The following is a 23,086-nucleotide window of genomic DNA, read 5'->3' on the forward strand; positions in this document are numbered from 1 at the left end:
AAAGGGCTATGTGGTGGCTTCATGCTCAGTATTTGTCTGTCCCCCCAAAATAGCAACCAATGAACCAGAGTAGAGGAACACTGAGCATGAAAGCATCTCATCAAATATTTCTTCTGGTAGACATGACCAGTAAAACACACAAGACCACTTGTGGACGTTCCTTCAGGTATTTCTTTTCACAGTAGGCACTCTGGGCTCATTGCAAAACGTGGTAATTGCACAAAGAAAGTGCCTCAGTTGCCAGGAATCAAGTGACACAGCAGAGGACTCCATCTGCAGTGCCTGAAAAGAGGAATGCCCAGAGAAAAGGTTTCGGTTCCAACTTAAACTTTTAGCTACAAAGGAACACAGACCTGACTCCCATCTTGCAGTCCATAACACAGGGAGAGTCGAATTCAGCTAGCAGATCTTCCATCTGATTGTATCGCTCCCCATCTTTCACTATGTCCCCATGGTAGGCAGGAACATAAGGCCTAAGGACATCATTCATCAGGCGGTCCAAGCAGCGCTGTTCAGATTCACAATGCTTCTTCAAGATCCTCCCATTTGCTGCAGCTTTGAAGCTACCTGCCGGGAAAAACATACAAAAATGGAAAGATTTTTCATTAATTTAGAGAATTGGGATGTAGTGGGGTTTTCTGGGCTGGCCATGTTCTAGTAGCATTTTCTCCTGATGTTTCACCTGCATCTGTGGCTGGCATCTTCAGAGTTTAGAGAACATTTTATACAAGTGTAGAATCTCAAATGCTTAAGTGCAGTGAAGTTGATTGACAAATGTCAGATTGCATTGACTTCTAACTAGGGTTCTTTGTGAGTGGTCACGAATGCTCCATCTAGTGTTCTACCAAGTGGCCCATACCTCATGTGTGAGAATAATATGGGATGATTAGACAAAGAACCCTTCAAAACTTTAGTGGATCATTCTTTCAAACGTTCACTACTTCTCTTCCATTGAAAGACAACTTGTACCAATTACTAAAAGATGCTTAACAATCTTTCCTGTGTACAGAGAGAACTGTGCGTAGGTTCCTGAAGAATGTCAGTTGGATTCTTATGACAAATCCGTTGGTCCCTGAGCTGCAGAAGGAGGCTCACGTTCACTAGGCTGGGGAAATTCACCAGCCATTGAAATTCCCTGGCACACTTGTAAGTACCCATTTGTGAACTTAAAGATAGAGCTGGTAGACTAGGTACCTGGAATGAGTATGAAAGGCTGACTTTTTCTGACATGTGACTACAGTAGAAGGAAAATTAGGTTAACCTTCAGTTAAAAGCACTAGGGAGAATTTTCTAATCTAACAACAGCTCATCAATGGAATAAATTACCCTAGGGAGACTGTGCAATCTTCTTGCTGGGAGGTTTTCAAGAGGGACCAGTTAGGGGTATAATTAGAATATCCTGGCAAAGGGCAGATTGATGAACTAGTCTGAATCGCTTCCTGCTCACATGGTCAGAGTTTTGAATCCTCTTATTTTCGGTCACATCAAAGATGTGCACATGAAGTTCAGACTATCTGCTGGCAGCAGTAGCTTGTTGTTGTCTTTTGTGACTTTAATTTTGTGACATTAATATTGGCCATGGGAAGGATTCCTTGGCTCACCTGTTCTACTTGGATCACTTACTATACAACTTCCCAAGGTTTTTTGTGGTGCTGTAGCACTTATTCAGCCAGCCTCTGAGGAGATGATATAGCACGGTAGAATGAGTTATAATTCAATTTCCAGAGACAATCTAGGTTAAGGTAGCTAATTATCTTAAGTTCACCAAGAGACTTCTAACACCTACCTTTCATTAAATGAAATCCTACTGAGATTTAGTCATCGCAACTTAATGTTCTGTACCTGCATGTCCTGCTAGTTGGATCCAAGGATATTTCTTCTTGAAGGACATTACAAATGGGGACCAGTGCACCATGTTCTTTATCTTCCGCCATGATTTGCTCTATGGAAGGAAATATATTGAGTAGTACATGGAAACTGTATCCCCAGTGCTTTTTGACCTGGAGACAACAAATAGTGGTTCAACACTGATGGAAGAACAAGCCTAATCAGAATCATAGGTTATAGGACAGGGTTGTTAGACTGTCCAAGAACTTGCTTGTGGGGTTCCTACAAGCACCCAGTTGGCCACTGTGTGATTAGACTGCTGGACTTTATAGGCCGTGGTCTGATCCAGCATGGCTTCTCTTATGTTCTTATGAACAGATATATCTATTGCCTCCCCCCACTGCTGCCGGTTCTACACTCTGTACAAATGATTACTCTTTTCCAAATTATGTACATACACACCTATTCCTTAGGCTTGTATGTGAGAGAAGACAGAAGCACATATACAAAAAGCAAGAAAAGAACATAACAGTTCTAGAAAGGGATGTCTGGAGACACACACACTCTGCAAAGAAAAAAAACTCTGCTATTTTTGTTCTCCTGAGAAAGACATATGCTGTAGTCATTAGTTTTGAAAACAAGAAAGGCATGTTGACCAGACAAACAAGTGAATAGCCACGCTGAAACTAGTTTCACTTAGGACTAAATATCTATCTGCAAAGATCTCTCTGTTGGAGCCAAAACTGGGGGAAGGGGGAAAGCAGGATCTGACAGGGTTTCCACCAGTGGATGACAGACCTTCTTGCTCTTGCAGGAATTTTATTTAATCTTGTTAATTGTATTCATAAGTGCAAATATAACACTAAGTGGAAACAAAATCTCTGAAATCAGGAGATCTTGCTTAACTACAATTTTAACTGAGTCTACCAACAGATACTCTTTGCTGAAAAAATTTGGATGGGGGTAAAAAGTGACCCGTCACTTCACCCCTAAATCTGGCTACATTCCAGGGTGAGGCATGCCTTGACTGAGGATGCAGAGAAATGGCAAATGTCATCTGGAGGTGAAGGGGGCTCTGAGCTCTTCATCCCTTGAAGTGACTTAGTAGTAGTAAAACACCACAGAACTGTGACTTTTTTTTTGAGTGTACAAACTCATGGGAACTTCTTGACAAAAGGAAAAACTTCACTAAGTGCATCAGAAACACTTAGATGCAGGAAAACCTCAGAATCCTTCCTGCAGTAAAACAATTTCCTACAAATGGCTCAATTGGAACTCAGAGCTAATTGAGGCTAAGGTATTTCTTATCTCAAAACCAGAAGGCTGCACAAACTAGTTAGGAAGACTACATGCAAATAGAAGACAATGGGACAAAATGCCTAGTTGTACACAATGAGACATCCAGTGTCATAGAACCAATTAATTGGTTATCACATTTCAAACCCTCATTGAAACATTTAACCAAGAACAGAATGACAACTATATGCAACGAAAAAACTTGGGAGTCTTGGGATTAGGATCAGGTTCAAATTCCCACTCTGCCATGGAAGCTTCCTGGGAGACTCTGTGTCAGTCACATACTCCCCATCTTATCTACTTCACAGGCCTGTTGTGAGGATAAGATGGAGGAGAGGAGAACCACGTAAGCCACTTTAGGTCTGGGGTATAAATGAAATAAAATTAGAAATGTAGCTATGAATGAATATTTGAAACAAAATAGGGGGTCCCCACTTTTGCAGCTTTGATCTTCCTATCATGGAAGAACTTCCCAAGTGCACGTAAAAATCCTCCACAGTCCAGACATTGATTCATTCTCCCTTGCTGGCATCAGAAGAGATGCAGCCATAATCCAAGATGCACTACAGACTGCTTACAGACCAAAGAGTACAACAGCAGAGGCACATGCAATATGCTTGGCCTTGCATTTATTCAAGTACATCTATTTGTTTCTAACCATCTTTCCCAGAGACCCATCAAGCATTCCATTTAAGGTTAATCAGTATTTTGTTGGCTTCAGCTCCTGTGCCTGTAACAGTAGCTTGGCACAGATATTTAGCAAGTGAAATTTTTTCTCAATATTTCATCTGCATGCCAGGAAAAAGCGTCACTGCAGGCCAGGCCAGGCTGCTGTTAAAATTGTGGGAGGAGGGCAAGAAAACAAAACTGGTCAGGGGTATTCCTGCACCACTTGGTGTTTTCACATGTATGTAATATCCCACTTTGGTGGACTCTGTCCCAGTAATAGGTGGGTATTTAGACTACAGAGTTTACATTTTTAGAAGATGCAGATAAAAGGAAAACTTTAGCAAGTTCCAAGTCCAGTTCAAGGTGTTGCCCTACATAGCTTGTTACCAGCATAACCTAAGGATCAACTACTTCTATATGAACCTATCCAACCACTATGGTGATCTTCGGGGCCCTCACTTCAGATGCCCCATCATCTGAGGCTGAATGGGTAGGGGTTTTCTCAGTCATGGCATTAAAATTATGGAATTTTCTCCTCAGGGAGATGCATTTGACCCCCACTATCTATGTGCGTTGTCAGCCATTTCCTTATTGACCCTTCTTATCATTATGTGTTTTGTTAATTGTTGTGTTACTTTTTTATACATATGTGTGCGTATGCACACGTGTGCACATTTTTTAAAAGTTTGTTTTAATGTTTTGATTTCTCACCACTTTGGGGGTTCTGATGGGTGCAAAGGGGGGCATGCAAATGTTTTAAATAAAATAAAGTATAAGTTCTCCTGCCATGGCAACTTTATGAGAAAAACAATTATGCCCAGAAAAAATTCCCCTATGGTGCAACTACTAAAAATATAAAAGGATCACTGTGGGACTTAGTCTCAAGTCTTATAAGATTGGCCTGTGAATATTTTTTTCCTTATGCCCTAAACCTTTATAAGCAGTTCTTAAGCAACTGTGCACTTAGAACCATTGAAACTGACCATGCAAATGTTTAGCAGCTATACAACTAGGAGGATGTCTAGCTCTGGGACTCTTTACAGCAGGTATCCCAAACCTTCCTGAGCCTGTGGGAACATCTGGAATTCTGAAACTGCATAGTAAGTGCAGCAACAAAATGGCCACCAGAAAATGGCTTCTACAGGGGACAGATTCAGCCACAATATGATTGCCATGGCTGAACTTGAGTAAAGGAACGCAGATCCTTGTGCTGTAGTGGCAGCTGCTGCCAAAGCAACACACTGAAAAGTCTGCACAGCCAATCAAATCTCCAGTAGTCAAGCAGAAGGCTAGCTGGGCAAAAGCCCTGCCGGGCCATTTCTACTTTCTAAAAACACTTGGCGGGCACCTCAGAACATTCTCCTCTTCTTTTCAACCAAGTTCATGTTTATTCAAGTTGTAATTTTTGTCAGACTACTGTCAAAACCACTAGAGACATCCCTGAACTCCACCACCTAGATTTTTAAGAACAATACCAGGACTTCCATATCTTGTCTATTTTGCTCCCTATTGCAGGGTACATAACTGGATATTCCCTTTCCCTTCTTAAGGCATGCTTTTGCTCCAAACGGAAGTTATTTTTTTTTAAAGGAAAGCAGAGCCATCTTTATAAAGGAGATATGCTTCAGATCAATAAAGACTCAGCCTGCCCCAGAGAGGAATCCTCCTACCAAATACAAGCTGCTGGGTCCCTGGATGACAGACACTGCCAGAACAATAGCTATTCAGGAACCAACATGGTTTTCTTGCTGGTTAGCCATATAGCAACAGAAAACACTTAAGTACTTCAAAGCCAGAACAAAATGAAGTAAATCAACTTCAAGAATAGTATACATCATCACAACAGTTTCCCTAAAATGCCACACGGTCAGCTTAATGTCCCAATGAAGAGTAAAATCCTAGAAGCATACGCTCAGAAATTATTCAAGGCAGATGTTCAGGAGAAATCAAGGGCTAGGTCAAACAACTTTTTCTTGCGCACAGGACACTGAAAAGACCCTCTCCAGGGAAGCACTGCAAACAGAGTCTAAAAGTTCAAATATTCCATATCTGTGCATTGCCCAATTACATATGAAGTAGATACACTGGCACTCGATCCTTGAAAAGAGCAGCATTGTATGTATGCAATAGGGCAATACGTGGACAAGGAATCTTTAAATGTACACATACATACACAAGTCCCAATCCCAAAACAAATTCAAAAACTGCTTCGAGAGCTACCATGGCATAGTGATTAAGAGTAAATACAAGAGGTGGGATATAGTATAACTACTGTAACTCAAACAAAATAAACTATACCCCCAAGCATTAACTGTGCATAAATCAAGTGCAAAGTGCTATTTAATGAAGTGCTAGAGTGAAAGGTGTGCTATATTAAATAGATAAATACATACAAGCATGAAACATACATAACACTCTAAGACAAGCATAAATATATTATAAAGATCCTCAAACCTCAGAAAACATCCTGTATATATACTATAAAGGCGACAAGTCTTTTTCAAAATTCTCCAGTCGTCTGCTGTGAAGTTGGCAACCAATACCAGATATTCAACCAGCAGACTAAAGCTGTTCTGAGACTCCTTAACAGTAAAGAAAAGTGGAGGACAAAAAACAACCCTACTACTTCTCTTCTAAACCAGCAGACATGTATAAGCATAAGCATAAGCATAAGCATAAGCATTTTATTGTCATTGTGCACGCACAACGAAATTTACAGCAGCATTCCTCGATGCACACAATTTCAGACTCATACATCATCCTCACTTCCCCTTCCTCACATCCTAAAACCCCCCAAATACATCAATATGAAGCAAAATGGGTTTAAGCATAGCGCAGCTCTAGAGTAGAAGCTGTCCTAAAGCTCCTTCGACCTAGTTCTGAGGAAGGAAACCCCTGTATATGGTATGCACAGGGGCACATGCAATGCATCCTGTACAATGCTAATGTCCGAGAAAAAAACACCGAAAGCATTTGGTGATGAGAGAAAGAAGCCTGTTTAGATGCAGAAGATTCATTCTAGTGCTCATTTCCGCACCAGCCTACCCACCACTACACCATTCAGCTGTAACCAATTGTCAATGTCCTTCAAACACACACACACACACGTGTTTTCCTAGCATTCTCTCTCAATATAAGCAATTTATTTGGAATTCCTGAGGAATGAAAAAAGGCCTAGAGATCATGAAATCCAACCCCCACAAAAAGGCAAAGACTTATCTTCACATTAGCCCCCCCCCCCAAATATCATGTTGTGTCCCAAACAATAACACAGCCAGAAGCTAATTTCGATGGGGTGTGAACAACTGAAAACCTGCATTTACAGCTGCAGCAAGTTCCCAATAAATGAATGCAGTGAAAGAAAACTAGAGAAATTACAGTTTCTTCTGTCACTTCTGACTACCATAAAAAAACAGGAAACTAGAGTTCTTCATCCTCCCGCTCCCATTCTCTTCAGGATGCCAAAGTCAGTAACCGGGCGGGGCGGGGGCAGTCCTACTGGTGGATATCTGTCAGTTTCACACTTGCAGCACTGGAATCTCCCCACACAGTGGCCTGCTTCTCATGTCATCTGATGATAACGAATGACCACAACAATGAAGTTTTTAAAGAGTCACCTTGACCTCTAGCAAGATGACCAAGCAGTGGGAGTTACCATCACTGCCAGACAACAGCAGCATTTATCTTCGTAAAACAGAAGCTCCTCATGTGCTCCAGGACCAGCTGATCTCTCCCAAATCAACAAAAGGTCAAGCCTCACCATATTTTGACTGCGTCATGTTCAGTTTTGGTTCTTATGAGACCACGTGAAGCTGCCTTGTGCAGAATCAGACACGGGGTCCATCGAACTCAGACTGGCAGCAGCTGTCCAAGGTTCTCAAGTTGGGATCTTTCACATAACTCACTACTGACCCTTTAACTGGGAAAACCATGGGTAGAACCTGGGCCCTTTTGCATGTCAAGCAGATGCTCTAGCACTGAGACATGACAACTCCCAAATTAGGTTGTATGAACACATATGAAGCTGTCTTATACAGAGTCAGACCATTCACCTATCAAGGTCAGTCCTATCAGTACTACAGGGAGTAAAGTCACTTCATGCTTACTTCTTTTTTGCTTGTGTGTGGGGCAGGTTCTTGTTATGAGACCTTCATAGTGATTGTTCCTTTAGAACAACAACAAAAATCCTTCCCTCTTATGCAAGCAAGCAGTAAACATAATCAAGGACATGAAGAGCAGACAATTACGCTATCACTTTGTAGGTCTTGGCAAGAAGAAACATCTGGCTAAACAACTTATCCTGGAAGTACAGCTTTGGAATGCTCCCACACATAGATAAGCCTAACAACCCAATAGTTATAATGACACCCCGTTCTTCAGATGCAAGCAAAACCCATTGCTCCTGATATCAAAGTTTTATTTTTCCAATTTTCGTAAAAGTACAGACTATACCAGCAGCAGCAGCAGCCTCCATGAGCACAGATGGCAAGCGCTGATTTTGCTTTCCAACGTATAATGTGAGAATGCTGTCGAAGATCACAACCACACTGTCAGCTTCAGAGGGTAGACATGGTCTGCAGGAGATTACTTAGATTCAAGATCATTAGAGACCAATTTTCAAGGCATAGGCTTCCAATAGTCAAAGTTGTCTTAATCAGATATGAGTTGGAATGGAGTTTTCTTAGGCCTTGCATCCCAATTAGAAGGTGGGAAGGGTGTTGCAAAGAAAGAATTCAGGAATGCAGCCTGCCATGGGGTGTAGAAGCAGTACAGTGCATGTATGAAAAAAGACACAGAAGGTTCTGCAGCAATCAGAATGTAACCAGAAGGAAAACAGAGGCTATGGTTTGGATGGACTAAGTTGAAATTTGAATCTTTCAGGCAATCTCATGGAGGATTGGTGGCAATGCTATTTGCTTATAGGAACATATTACTCTCTGCTATGTTCTGCTGATATATCTTCCCCTATATAATTCACTAATGATGCAGGATTTTCCTGTGATCCCAATGATTGGGAGTTTGCTGTTGTACTCAAAAACTATGGCAGTGCACAAACAACAAGTCGGCCCAATGGGGCAGAGGCGCCTTGCTCCACCACACCACCGGGCCCACTGCTAGCCTTCTGGTTCCCCCCTACTCTGCACCCCACCCCCACCCGAAAAACCCAAACCTTCGTGCCTTCTGATCTGCCAGGATGCCAACAGTCTCCCAGTTCTCCCTCCTTCCACCATCCCTAAAAGCCATGCAGGGGTGCCAGTAGCCTCCTGGTTCCCCCCTCCTACCACTCCTCAAAAGCTGGTCTGGGCTAGCAGGGCAGCAGTGCCTTGGCCACACACAACCTCCCAGTTCCCACCTCCCACCAGGCTTTCTCAGTTATGGCTCCCAGCAGGAGTCTGCCTGAGGAGGTCAGCAAGGCTCCCCTGCTCCGATCATTTTGTGTAATGTTCAAAACCAAATGGCCAGGAAGGCGTTTTCACAAAGGGATTAGAAGTATAGTGTAATGGAGCAGATCATGAAAGCACTTCTCTAAAAGAATAGGAGTGTAGTCCATTGTAATGTTTATGGTATTTTGATTATTTGTTTTGCATTCTACTTTTGTGATCCACTTCTGCATTATTGTGGTATATTATGCTTTAGACAGTTTCTTTAATAGCCTTATTTTCTAATTCTGTGGCCCTATTACCTTGTACACTGAATGTTGGGCAATTCAATCTCGGGGGGAGGGGGACAGTTGTGCTGCTGCCAGGGATGGCACAGCCTATGTAGCACAATGGGCTGTACCACTGATTTTGCCAGCATAAATCCGTGTCAACCATTGGGGCTGTTCCTGGGCCAAAATGACTCAGAAAGTCAACTGAAGTTGGCCTCGTCCCCTGGAATGCCCCCTTCAGCACCTGTGCCGGCTCCTGCACCTGTTGAGTGCTGCTTCTGTGGTTGCACACAGGTGTCGTGTTGCCACATGGCTCCTCTGCGCTAGTGTAAATGCCCCTTATTCCAGCATAAGTGCATTCATGCTGGAAAATGGGACCACACTACCTCCTATCTGCCGCCCCCCCCCCCCCCATTGCACTGTTAGGCTACGAATTTTTTATATTTTGTAATTCACCTTGTGTCTCAGTGAAAAAAAATTAGGTCATTAGTGAGGTAAAATTTAAGAGCATTATATTGGGCTTATATCTTGAAATTTATCATTATGAAACAGATGTAATATTTCCAGGAAAAACCAATTAGTATTTTAATAATTTCATTTCACACACCAGAATCAAGGTCTTTCAGTGTTTGTTTTGTCTCACATTCTCTCAGAACAAGAAATTCCAAAACATTCTTTGGAACTTACCCTCACAGACTCTGAAAAGTCATTTTAGAAATAGCCCCATATTATTTTTTACAAACAAAGCAAGCCTTAAAACTACTTAGCAGCCCTGACCTTTTAATTCCTTTCAAGGCCTTTTAACTCCCTGTGGTTTATATTTGGCATTAGCAGGATTCGTGTTTGGACAGCACTTTAAACTATTAAAGTGCTATTTGAACTTTTATTGTTTTGCAGACTTTGAAATTGAAACTGTAAATGTAGCAAGAGGGATGATTATAGGATTGCCAGCTACGTGGAGGAAAATGTCCTGTTCTTTTAATCGAGGATTAAGAGAATAATATTTACTAGGTGATGATATTTTCCTCCATGCCATGAAAAGAGTCCCCTGTCAATTTCCACACATTAAGCCTCTATTAAAAGATCAGGACATTTTTCTCCTGACTAGTTGGTAGTTCTAGGGATGAAGAGTTCCTCACAGCCACTGTGGCTTCTGTTGAACAAACAGATTGTCTTCTGAACCTTTAACATTCACAGTAGCCTGCAGGGGATAAGACAGAAGAATTCAATTTCTCCTCTATGCCTTTTCTTTAATTCTATCCTGTCCTTCAATTGAATAGTTACACTGCACTCAGAGATGTGCAGACGTATTGTGGCACCATAACCATGAAAACATCTATGCTTTGCTTTCATTTAAAAATGGCTAGCACAGGTAGCCATTTTAGTAGTGATTACAGTAGTGATTACAGCTTAGTAATTACAATTGATCAGCTAGCATCTGCTGTGGGCTTATTTGCAAGGTTGAGCTGTGCATATCCGAAACAAATTGCATGTTAAGATATATTTGACATTTACATCAAACCTTTTGCCAATTACTCAAAGAGTGCCACACCAACATCAATTGACAATTGTGCATAAAAATAGTGAACATCAAAGCCTAACACAGAGCCCCTACCAAAACCAAAGCACATTCTTCTAAATAGGACAGACAGGACTTTACCAAGGTACAAAGAAAAAGGAATACAACAAACTTCTGAGTGCAACTATGGAGAAAGCCCAGCTGAGCTCCTCTATTTTCAACAAATAGCAACTTACAAATGTGGCCCATAGGGGGTAGTGCAGTAGTCAAAATGTGAAGTTATCAATTGACCTGTAGCAGTGGCTTGACCCCCTCTCTACTTAAGTGGGTACAGCCAGCAAAGCACCCTACACTGACAAAAAGCAGATGCCATTGGGCTCCCATATGTAAAGCTGCATCTGGAAGCATCCTTATTACTTTTAGCCATACCATATTAGTAGTAGCTCCCATGACTAACTCAACACAGGAAATGATCAGTAACTAAAGCTGGTTACTAAGCATTTATTAGGGTGCAAAAATCATAAATCCACTGTCTTTGGTTGAATGGCACTTGCCAGAACCCTTTCCCTAACCCACAACCCTTTATTCCCATTTCAGGACTACATGGGTATTACTGCGTCTGGAAAAATAGGGAAGAGGTTGTGACTCAGTGCTAAAGCACATACTTTGCATACAGAAGGTCCTAGGCTGAGTCCCGAACACCCTGGTTAAAGCATCTAGGATAGCCTTTGCCTAAGATCCTAGGGAGCTACTGCCAGCCACAGTATACAGTACTGAACTAGAGGAACTGGTGGCATGACTCAGTATAAGCCACATAAAATGTGTTGCAGGTGAACTGTAAGACATCTAAAATAGCTGTGTACTGTTCTCATACAAACCACAAAAGTCCTGTGAGTTTCCCTGCATAGTAGAAATTATCCTTTATTTTGCCTCTGATTTACTTTGCCTCTGACATTCACCTTTGTATTCTTGATTGCTGAAACCTTAACCAAGAACTAAGACTATTTGGAGGCAAAAAATTTGGAGGCAAAATTTGGAGGCAAAAAATGCAACATTATGGCTATATAGAGTAATTGGAGAATTTTAACTATCTAAACATTCTAATGTCTATGTATGATACATCATGCTTTTAAAAGATATAAAATGACACTGTTGAAGTATTTTGGTGCAAATATAAGTGTGAAATTTTATTCATGAGTTTCACTCTGAACTAAGATACAGTATCATTAGCCCTGTTATTTTAAAACATTTTAGGCAATTATAAGAAGTACAGGACATTTTAAAATTTATTTATTTACTTGTACACTTATTACCCACCCATTGCTGAAGTCCCTGGCAGGGGTACAGTTATAAAACACATAAAACTATTTAGCAGAACTTATCCTGCTCTAATGTGTGCTGTGGAGATTTTTTTTTCTCGAACCTTAAGTAGAAATAGCCATTGGAAACAGGAAAGTGGAATGTTTTAGTATTAATAATAGATCAGTATCTGAAAGACATGTAGATGCTTGCAAAGCCACAAAACAGTGCTGAGATGACAGCCCAGGAACAATTCTTGTCCAACCTGTAACTTGGAGCAGGCTGTACACATTCTTATTTATTTTTGCATTGGAATGTGGGCTTGCACTTAGGAGCTCAGGATATCCATTTCAGCCTCAAAACAAGCCTGCAAAGTAGGCCATACTAAGAAATCCACTTAGGAAGGTCTCATGGCTCTGCAGGGATCTGAATTCACATTTCCCAAATGTAAGGCTAACATGGTAGGAAAGTCAATGCGATTTTCCTGTTTTTCAAGTGACCATGGCTACTGCTGAAGCAATCAAAAGCCCATTTTGGTTGAATGAAGGCGACCAATAACAAACCATATCTTACAATGGCTGGGGCCACTTTCTGAAAAGCTCAGCAGGGAAAGTACAGGCAACACTATGGTGCCCAGGGGCTGGGACCCCAAACTCCTGGGTGATCAGTTGGAAGATGCAAGGATTGAGCTTTCATTCGGCTTCTACTACCGCCTGCCAGCTGAGCCAGTTCACCTCGATGTTGAGATGTTCCTGAATGTGTTTCGCTGTCAGGGACAAGAGGTGCCTTTCTGTCCAGGATAAGATTTTGGTAGCTTCCCGATGTAGCTGGGAGGATCTCGAGCCACCCTAGTTGTTCAGGTAAGCTTTTGGCGGTCACGTTGTCCATTCTGACTAAGGCATGACAGTGGTGAAGACTGGTGCGGAAATGTTGAAGGCCAGGTAAATGGCCCTGATCTCCAGGAAGTTGATGGGCAGGTCTGCTTGGTCGGATGACCACAGTCCAGGAGAACCATAGTGACAGACCTGTTCACAGCAGTCAGACACCAAATGCACAACAATATTATTCCTGGGTTACACCAGTGGAATAAGAACAGTATGGGCAACAGTGATGAAATGAACCAGGATTAGATGTGGAGGATCCATGCTGAAATAAAGCTCTAAATTCTTTGGGATCTCATTCGGTCAGATGAACTCAACTGTTTGTTAAAATTACCAACAGAGTCTCTAATAGTGACGATAGCTATAGCTCTCTGACCATAAACCACGCTTCCCAGAAAAGCCTGTCAAATATCCACATGGCTTTCATTTCACTATCTAGAAAAGATATTTCATAGGAGCTTCGTGACTGTTTACCAGTTTTTACAGTGGTGAAAGTTTCACTGGTGTTGTATATGGTTCATTTTATGGTTATGGTTATTTTATTTATTTTATGGTTATTGTCTGTAGTTTTAAAAGGGAACACACCTTAGGTAGATAAATGGAAGAAAAGCATATAAACATCTTAAATTAACCAGACAGCCTTGCTCAGAAATGTCTTGATTATTAGTCTGATTTCAGCCTAACCTAACACAGTTACGAAAGGCCAAGGAATAAGAACTGTAAAACACTGAAATGAACTTGAATCTGACCACAAATGGCGACTTGTGACAGACCCCACTTCTAAGCACAGCTTACTAATTTATGGTCATGATACTAAAAAAAGAAAATTCTGTTTCTGCAAAAATAAAATCATAAACAACTGCAGGCTCTCCGATTGTTCCCAGCTTCCTGTTACTAGAGATTTACTACAAAACAAACTGTTATTCGGCTGTTATGATGTGTATTGTTAAGCTAGCAACAGGAAATGCTACTGCAGTTCTGAATACATTTAACCCTACATCAGCAAGCAGCTGCTGAATAATTTCTGTTCTGCTTGAAGACCAATGAAATTCTTGGCATAGCTCATGAAATGCTTTTCTGTTGGCACACAGCTTAGCTTTAATGACACCAGGAAGCCCTGGTATTTCCCTGTTCTTCAGCATCTCAGTGAAAGGGGGTGGGGTGGGAGATACACACAGCTTTGCAGTACTATGAGGAAACCATCAGGCAAGCTTGCTTGTTAAGGCTTCAGTGAAGTGGTTGGTTGCTAAGACACGGCATGACGTGCAAGCAGGCTCCATTTCTACATTTTTCCATTACATTGTCCTCAGTTAGGCTAGCTAGCCTGAATAGGAAGAATCTCTCAAACAAACTAGCTTTCCACGGATTAGCAACAGATTACAAGAGCCCAACAGGGTATTAAGAGTCTACAAACACACATTTAAGTGAGAAAGTATACCCTGAGTGCAAAGCATGACAGTAGATACACTTGGTGAGCCGCAGAGATCTCCAAGCAAAGAAACTAATTATCTCATATTGCGATTCCAATGCAAAAAGTAGGAGAATAAAAATGACTGGGATTTCTTTACACAACCTCCCGCATTTGTCTTGCTAGAAAGAGGCTGTCCTTAAATCAAAGCTCGCTGCCTTCTGTTTTCACTTTCAGATAATAAGAATCAGCCACATGCAGATTTACAAAGCAATCCCAGATATTACTTTAGTCTGAGCCCGGTGAAATCTATGACCCTAGACTGGAGGAACTCTGCAAGGCATTGAGCCAGTAATTACTTCCATTAAAATATGTACACCTTACATAGATTCTATGTTATTGCAGCCTAGTCCCAATATGGCCTACTGGAGATCCACCATAGAGCCACCGTGGCTTACCTTATCCCTGCAAAAGAAAATCATATAAAGACAGAAAGAGGTTGAGTACTTCTATTTTCACCAGAACCACAAACCTAAAACCAGGGCAAAGAACTTTCAGGTGACCTGGGCAGGTGAGCCTCAGCAATTTTTTTAAAAAAATAAGAAAACAAAACAGGAACATAGTTCAAAATGCCTGGACATGAAAAAAATCTGAATGAAGCCTCAGAGATTTGCAGAACAAAGTTCTATATGGTCACATGTAAAGCAGTGCATTTTAAAGGCTGGAAACCAAAAGCTATATTTGCATATTGTTTGGCAAATCTCAGATTTGAATACCGTGTTTATCCACCTGTGTAAACACCAGGGATCCTTAACAACAACAACAAAAAATGACTTCCCTACCCAACAGCTATTAAACCTCATTTTTAAAGTATCTTCAGATCATAGAAGGATATACCAAAAGCCATGTGAGTTAACAGTCCTCACTGTTTAGGAACTGGGTCCTAAGTTGCTTCCACACAGTGGAGATTCTCCCTATAGGTTCCATTGCTGCTACAAATGAAGGCATAAGCACTGGCAACAGAGCTTCCACACATGAGATGTTCCCAAGCACTTTCCTCCATCTATGGCAATCTCAATATGGACCTTGAGACAGCTATAGCAAAAAAAAGTTCTCAAAAAGCCTTCTGGGGGTGGTATGTGTGACAAGGGTTGCAAAGTTGCTTTCCCCCCTCTCCTATGAATCAATGTCCCAGAATGAAACATCCCATGGAACTGATTGGCAGATGCCTCCCCTTCCTCCTCATCCCACCCCCTCCAACCAACTAATTATTAACAGCCCTGCTTAGGTCTTGCAAACTGAGGGCCGTGGTTTCTGTGGGTCTTCCTCTTTTCCTGCTGCCTTCAGCATTTCCCAGCATCACTGTTCTTTCCAGTGATTCTTGCCTTCTCTAATGATTCCCTTAGTTTAGTCATCTTCTAGGGAGAGTTTGTTTGATCTAGAACCCACTTTTTTTGTCTTTTGGCAGTCCATGGCATGCATAAAACTCCCCTCCAATACTACATTTCAAGGGAATCTGCTTTCTTCTGGTCAGCTTTCTTCATTATCCAATCTTCACACACCATACATAGTATTAGGCATGAATTAATTTGATCTGGAATGGTAGTGACACATCCTTTCGCTTAAGAATCTTTTCTAGCACTTTCATGGCTGTCCTTTCCAGTCTCAATCTTTTTCTGATTTCTTGGTTACATTCTTTTTATAACCATAATTCTTTCTAATTTATTTTAGTTGATGATGGGGTGGGCAACGACAGAACCAAAAACAGAAAATCTTGAACCATTCCAATGTCTTCATTGTCCACCTTAAATTGCATAATTTCCCAGTAATAATTATTTTTGTCTCCTTGATGTTCAGGAAAATACTGGCTACTGGTCACGGGACAGCTCATGTTATTATGGGTAGTCAAAATGGCCTGTCAGTGAGTGCCCAAGAAGGCTGCAGCTAAACCCAGCAGCTTAGTTGGCATTTCCTTTTTGTAAAACATAAACAAATAAACCAGCTACATACATTTGCAATTGAAACTCATCTAATTCTATTTGCTGTGGCAGTTTGCTGTGGCAACCATGCACCTGATAGATAACCCATTCAGCATCACAAATTTCACCACCCCAAGAAGTATTAACAAGTGCTGCACACCAGAAAGACATACAGAGATATAATAGTTAAAGGAATATTACACCAAAAAGGCCAAGAAAGTCCAAGGACACCTCAATGACAATGTGAGAAGAGGACAGAAGTTTGATATCAGAATAGATATCTTTCTGTCTTTGATATCAGCACAGATATCTTTCCATTATGACTTACATGCAAGGAATCTGGGATGGCAGCTGTCTTCCAAGCACACAACTCACTTGGAACAGTGAGGGAGGAAGGTGACACCCACGTCGCCAGTCAGATCAGCTGAATCAGTGTTGGCAATCAACCAGATGACAGATGCTGGAAGCAAGGTCTGAATTTGTTAGAGCTCAAGGCAGACACACCTCTGAAAACTAATTGAATGTCTTGCACTCTTTGCTGCATATCCTGGGGGTGGCTTTCCAGGTCAGAATCTGTGCTGTTCTGGCAGTTCTGGTTCAAGCTATTTAGCCACCCCCACTGCATCTTCCCTTGTCTCCCTGGTCAGGTTTGATGCAGGAGAAGTGCCACTGCAGCCCATTTTGGATCCCAAACGGCAACAGCAAAAGAGAATGTTTATGCCTCCTGCTGTACCATATTGGCAGACTTCTAGACAACATGCACAGGAAGTGCTTCTGCAGCCCTCCTTGGATTTCAGGCAGAAGTGGGAACAGGAAGTGACAACCAGCACCAGTCACACCTGCCATTTCTCCTACACTATTGATCCCTGTTGATTCAGTGTCTCAATTAGCCACGGTTTGACAGGATGGTGAACGAGCCTTGTTTTTAGGCAAACATAAGCCTTGGAACTTGCAATAAGAAATTCTAGCAGAAAGAAGACTTGCATCAGTGGTTCAAAAGAAGAACTGATGGAAGAAGGCAGAGGGAGAATGACGTAGCCAGATCCTACTACTCAGTAGTTGACACTTTTGTAGCAATGTAAGAGAAAGATGCCCACTACCTCCCTTGCCAGGGAACAGCTGGAACATATGAGCATGTAGAGAAGTCCTTCCTTCCTTTCCACATTCTGGTCATTCCCTCCCCACTGGAGCAGACTAATGAGGTTGAGCAATGGAGATTAGAATACACATACAAAGGCAAATTTAAAAACAACAACAATAACAACAAGGAATCTGTCTCATCCTTCAGTCCCATGCCTCATTCAGTTTCTACTAGCTTAGTCTCAGGCACAGCCAAGGTAGGGTGGGGTAGACTAGCAAGACCAAATTAGAATACAGGGAGCAATAAAGGAGATAGAGGCCTCCTTCCTCTCATCCCTTCTTAGGAACAGGCGCTTAAGTTACCGTAATACTTAATATTTATGTAGTTATTCATGTATATCATCTTTGTAATTCTGACCTTCCAAGATAAGCCAGCATCATCCCATTATTAAACATGGCACAGCATAAGGCCACCAGGGACTTCATGATCTGACTCTGAGTCAAGATCTGGACCATGAACCTTCTGCTTGTCCTGCTATGCTAGATTTCAGTCAATGAAAGAACCAACACCAGCGGCATCTTCCACTTTGCTGTGGCAGTTTGAACAACTGGAAGGTAAGCAATTGCTAGCCTCCCAAGGGCAGAAATAAACCCACTGAGTTTTTAAATCCAGTCTCAGCTACATGCACAGATAAGTCATAGTACCTGGCCAATCAGATCAGAAATTTAAATATACCTATTTCAGAAGACACTAATTTAAAACACTATTAACTTCAAATGTGTGAAGTTGTGATGTGTTCAGCTGTGAAGGCAGAGGTGGCAAAGAATGCCACATTTTAAAACTGCTAGAAATATTAGTAATGAAATTCACATCACCTTAAAAGAAGGGGGGAGTGATATCTCAGATGGCAAGAAATAGACTATACATATAACAGTAAAAGATGGAATACTTCAATGAAAAGGCTGGGTCACAAGGCATGCTCTGAACTGGAAACTTGAAGCAGGCACCAGGCAAACCTCTAGGGCAGGAGTCAGCAACCTTTACAATCAAATGAGTCATCCCCTACATTTTTCCCTGCATATGTTTCTCTTCGGCTGTCTGCTGGTCCCCTCCCAGGGTTAGGATTGGATGCCATCCACCAAATTGTGGGTGGGTTGTATTGCTGCTACTGTTTTTATTGGTTTATGTATTTTAATTATATTATTCAATGTTTTTTGTACTTTGATATTTATTGCCTGTACATCGCTCTGAGCCCCTTGGGGGAGAGTGGTTTATTAAGTTGAATAAATAATAATACTTTATTATTGTTGTTATTATTATGGTAGATTTCACAGCTGCCAGATCCTTAGCTGGTTGTTGGCCTTCATTACAATTCAAGCCTCACCCAGAGGCCTAGGAAGTTGTAGTGTATCGATGTAGTATTCGTGCAGATCGCAGCGAGGCTGCCTTCTGAATTTGACAGATGTTAATTTTGTCAATTCGAAGATGTTTCAAGTGCTGCCCTAGTGTTTTGGGGATGGCGCCCAGCGTGCCGATTACCACTGGGACAACCTCAGCTGGTTTGTGCCATAGATGCTGAAGCTTGATTTTCAAATCATGGTATCTAGTGACCTTCTTGTGTTTTTTCAATGAACGTTATTATTATTGTTACTACTACTACTACTACTACTACTACTACTACTACTACTACTACTGGGGCCCGGCCACGCGTTGCTATGGCTTATTGTGGTGAAATGGGAAAGGGACAGTAGTAGCAAATCAATTGCAGAGGCCAGCAGTACGTGCTCATGGAAATGCGCAGGCTAATACTGTGTGATGTCATTGATGTGTGTGACCGCATCCTCCCTCACTTCTCTTCCCTTACATGGCACCCCTCCCCCTACCTACTCCCCTTTCCCTTTGCTAGAGTGGGTGGATCATATCCAGATGCTGTGAAATACTGTTCTGGCAAAGATGCAAGCTCTCCAGGCAGCCTGGGTTTGTTAGGATATCACACTGGATCCACCCAGAAGAGTCACAGGTTGCAGATCCTGGTTTTAGGGAGGTGGTCTTCCAAAGGTGAGAAGCTGCCATTGTCAATCAATAGTTTTGTTTGTTCATTTTAAGTAAGCTAATCAAGATAAGTTTTCAAGATGACAGGTTTTCTAGGCAAGCAACTGTTGCATATTTTACCTGCCACTATTATTAGATTTAAAAAATTGAGAACAATAACATACAGATTCCAGACATAAAATCATCTAGTCAATTGCAGACTAGATGTGCTCTATTTTGTTCTGATTACTTTCTCCCAGCCCAGTCTTCCAGATACCATACCCCATAAGATTTAGATGTGGCAGGTAGTATAAACTGGCACCAACAATCATGGGCTGATTCCGCATGGGCCAAAAACAGCGGTGTGAAAACGTTGTGAAAACAGTATAAACCCTTTTACACCATTTTCACACTGCTGTTTTTGGCCCATGCAGAATCAGCCAAGGTCTCTTACTCCTAAAATTTTCTAGCAAGTCAGGACTGTTGACCACAAGGCCCAGGGGTCTTAGTGGGGTTTTTGATTATTAAATTTATTATTAAATTTGATTATTAAATTCACCACAAATTCCAAAATGATCTTGGAGCTACGAAATGATGACATCAGCGGCTTTTTCTGTTCCATTTAAATTGGCAATGCAGGTGTCATGTAGCAGAATGTACAAATCGCCAGCATTTGCATCTGAGGGGTAGGGTGTGCAGTGGCTAGTGCCGGTCTTGCTCAGTGGACTGTGGAGAGGCTGCTCTAGCAGCAAGGGTGATGATTGCAGAAAAGCAGGGAGACATGGAAAAATATTTACATGAAGAGCAGTGGAGAGCTGTGAGGGGGGGTGAGGGGGCTAAAGGATCTCAGCAGGCAAGCTGTGGAAGTGTGGCTCACTGGATGACAAGGGTTTTTTCAAAAATAAACTAGTCAGCACCCACCACTTCCAACAAAAGCAGTGACTTGGAGCAAATACAAATTACAGTGTGGCCCTTAGAAATCTGCCAAATAGGAAGTCTTGACCTTGAATTCATTCACGTTCGCTTTACCAGAGCTAGGGCTTCAATTGCTCACCCACCCACACATTTATCTGTTTCTATGAAACCTGCTTTTGTGAATCCATCCACATAGACTTCAAGGACTGAGACCCTTTCATGTGTCCATCAAGATGAACATGCATTGTGCATCCATTGCCATGGATTCAGCGTATAGCATAAGATAACAAGGAACTAACTCAGGCTTCCCAGTTCTTTTCCCAATGCAACTGCATGTTGAATAGCCATCATTCATAGTTCATAGAGAAGGGCAAATGATTTGATAGATGAAGCAAGTCACCACATGTTCTGTGTTTCAAACTGTAAGCACTTTGGGGGCAAGAACCTACTTTTTTCTGCACATATGACTGTGTGAAGCATGTTGTACACTGGTGGCAGAGTATGTATGTACCTTTTACCTTCTGGACTCTCAAACCAGCTCTTTAATCTATACATGATATCATCTACTGATAGAAGACCGATAAAACCTGACCCACATTCAAAATTCCTTAACTTGCAACACCCAGAAGGGTTGGATCCCACACTGCGGGAACCAATTTCCAATAATGGAACAAGAATTCCCCAATCCCACTGCAGACCCAAATCCCCCCTAAAGTGCTGCTTCTGAGGAGCATGAAACGCATGTCACAGATCTGATGGAGGGGGAGAATCAGAGAAAATACACAAACACACCCTTTCCACCAGCAGAAATACCTATGGAATCCCACAGAGAGGTTCATAAGATCTGTGTTTCTAATTCCTATCAATAAGGCCATCAAATGGGCAGGAGACAGCAGCCAAGAAACACCCCTCCACAGAATTTTCACTAAGAATCAAATTTTATCAAATACTTATTTGCCCTTTTTATTTAGTTTTGGTTCCTGTGAACCACTGCAGGAAAAAATACAGTAAATTAGAATTTTAAAATATTTTAATTACAATGTGACTAATATTTAAAAACATAACTTATTTTCATACTAAAAATAAATAATTCACAGTACAACAATTCACGTATTCTACCTTATTCATATTTAAAGTGTCCAAGTCCTGAAATCATATTGTCAGCTTTAGATCATATTCAATTTAAAATTTCATTTTAAACTCTGGCGTTCTGTGCAGACAGGTAAGGTTTTCTACAGGCTCTGCTCCTGGACTTTTGAAGCCTTCTTTCCGGCATAAAGATAATGGGATGGGATGAAGCTTCAGCAACCTAACTGCTACATAGCTAGTAGAGGTTTTATTTTAAAAAAACACAAACAAAAACCCAGGAGTAAAGTCAGTGGAAATTTTGTGACACAAAAAAACTATTTCTACTTCTTAAACAGTAGCCAACAATACAGTACAGGCACCAGCTTGACAAAAGCATAGCAAAATGAGCCAAGCTGATCCAAGTTCCTCGTGAACAGGCACTTCAGAGTGGTAGGTTGTGCTCCAATCACATGGCATCCAGACTGTTTTAAGGCATTCTGTATGCAGTGCTGTTCCAAGATTGCATGTATTTGTTCATTTTATCTGGTCCCTATCAGCTGCACAGACTGCTCATGCTCAAGCAGTGTTACACAAACAATGTACAGCAAGAGGTCAACACTGTTCACACAGGGAAAGACGCAACACTGAGCCAGGAAAGGAGGCAGACACTTTGCTGTTTTTTCTTTGCCAAGGAGCCTCTGGTATAGTACCCAATGACTGAGCTAGAACTGCAGAAATCACCCTAACCCCAAAGTGATGCATAAAATGTGACCCTTTCTTCGATCTTGTTCATAGGTTATACATCATCAAAGGTTGATTTCCCACTGAAAAAATGAATGTAGATACAAACCGGTTTAGGAAAAACTGGGACCTTTTCAGCACAGTTTCAGCATCCCCACTGCAGCTTCTGTCTCACAAACGATCCTTGTTCCCAGAAACGCAGCAGCAACGAAGGATTTACCACTGAGGCGGATTGAACATGTGATCCACTCAGGGGATATCCTGATTGGCTGTTGCGTCGTGTTGGGGCGGGAATTTTTTTTATTTTCAAACTTCTGGATCCACATCTCTGTGAGCATGCGGAGAAGGACGCTATGCGGAAACGAAGAAATGGTCAATTAAAGCGAAGCCCTGTTTCCGCATGCCTCCATGTGGATATGACGTGTAGCACTGCTTTGTATTGCCTTCTACTCAGTCAGTCAAAACCAGCCCCATGTTGCTTCGTATCCACGTGGAGCTCTGGTCCGCAAAAATTTTTTAAAAGGCTGTGCACACATAGCGCACAGCCCACTGCGTTCTCATTGGATGGGAGGCTCCACATCACTACCAGTGGCGGGAAGAACAAATCCGGATTCACCCCCCCCAACTTCCCCACTGCTCCAGATTACCCACACGTTTTTTGAAAAGGTCTACTTTCTTGCAGGTTCTAAAATAACCGATGCGTCTTGAGAGCCTGGGGAGCT

The 23,086-nt window shown here is 41.8% G+C and overlaps 1 protein-coding gene across 1 annotated transcript in view; it reads right to left on the reverse strand.

Moving 5' to 3' along the window:
• ITPKB (inositol-trisphosphate 3-kinase B) overlaps positions 1-23,086 on the reverse strand; it is an 80,614-nt gene that overhangs the window by 13,737 nt on the left and 43,791 nt on the right. The window contains exons 3-4 of the mRNA XM_048507999.1: positions 1,843-1,942; positions 354-567 (exon numbers count right to left, since the gene is read on the reverse strand). Of these exons, the coding sequence (XP_048363956.1) occupies positions 354-567; positions 1,843-1,942 (314 nt within the window). The remainder of the gene's footprint in view (positions 1-353; positions 568-1,842; positions 1,943-23,086) is intronic.

Source organism: Sphaerodactylus townsendi, linkage group LG01 (genome assembly GCF_021028975.2).
Source record: "Sphaerodactylus townsendi isolate TG3544 linkage group LG01, MPM_Stown_v2.3, whole genome shotgun sequence".
NCBI lineage: Eukaryota > Metazoa > Chordata > Lepidosauria > Squamata > Sphaerodactylidae > Sphaerodactylus > Sphaerodactylus townsendi.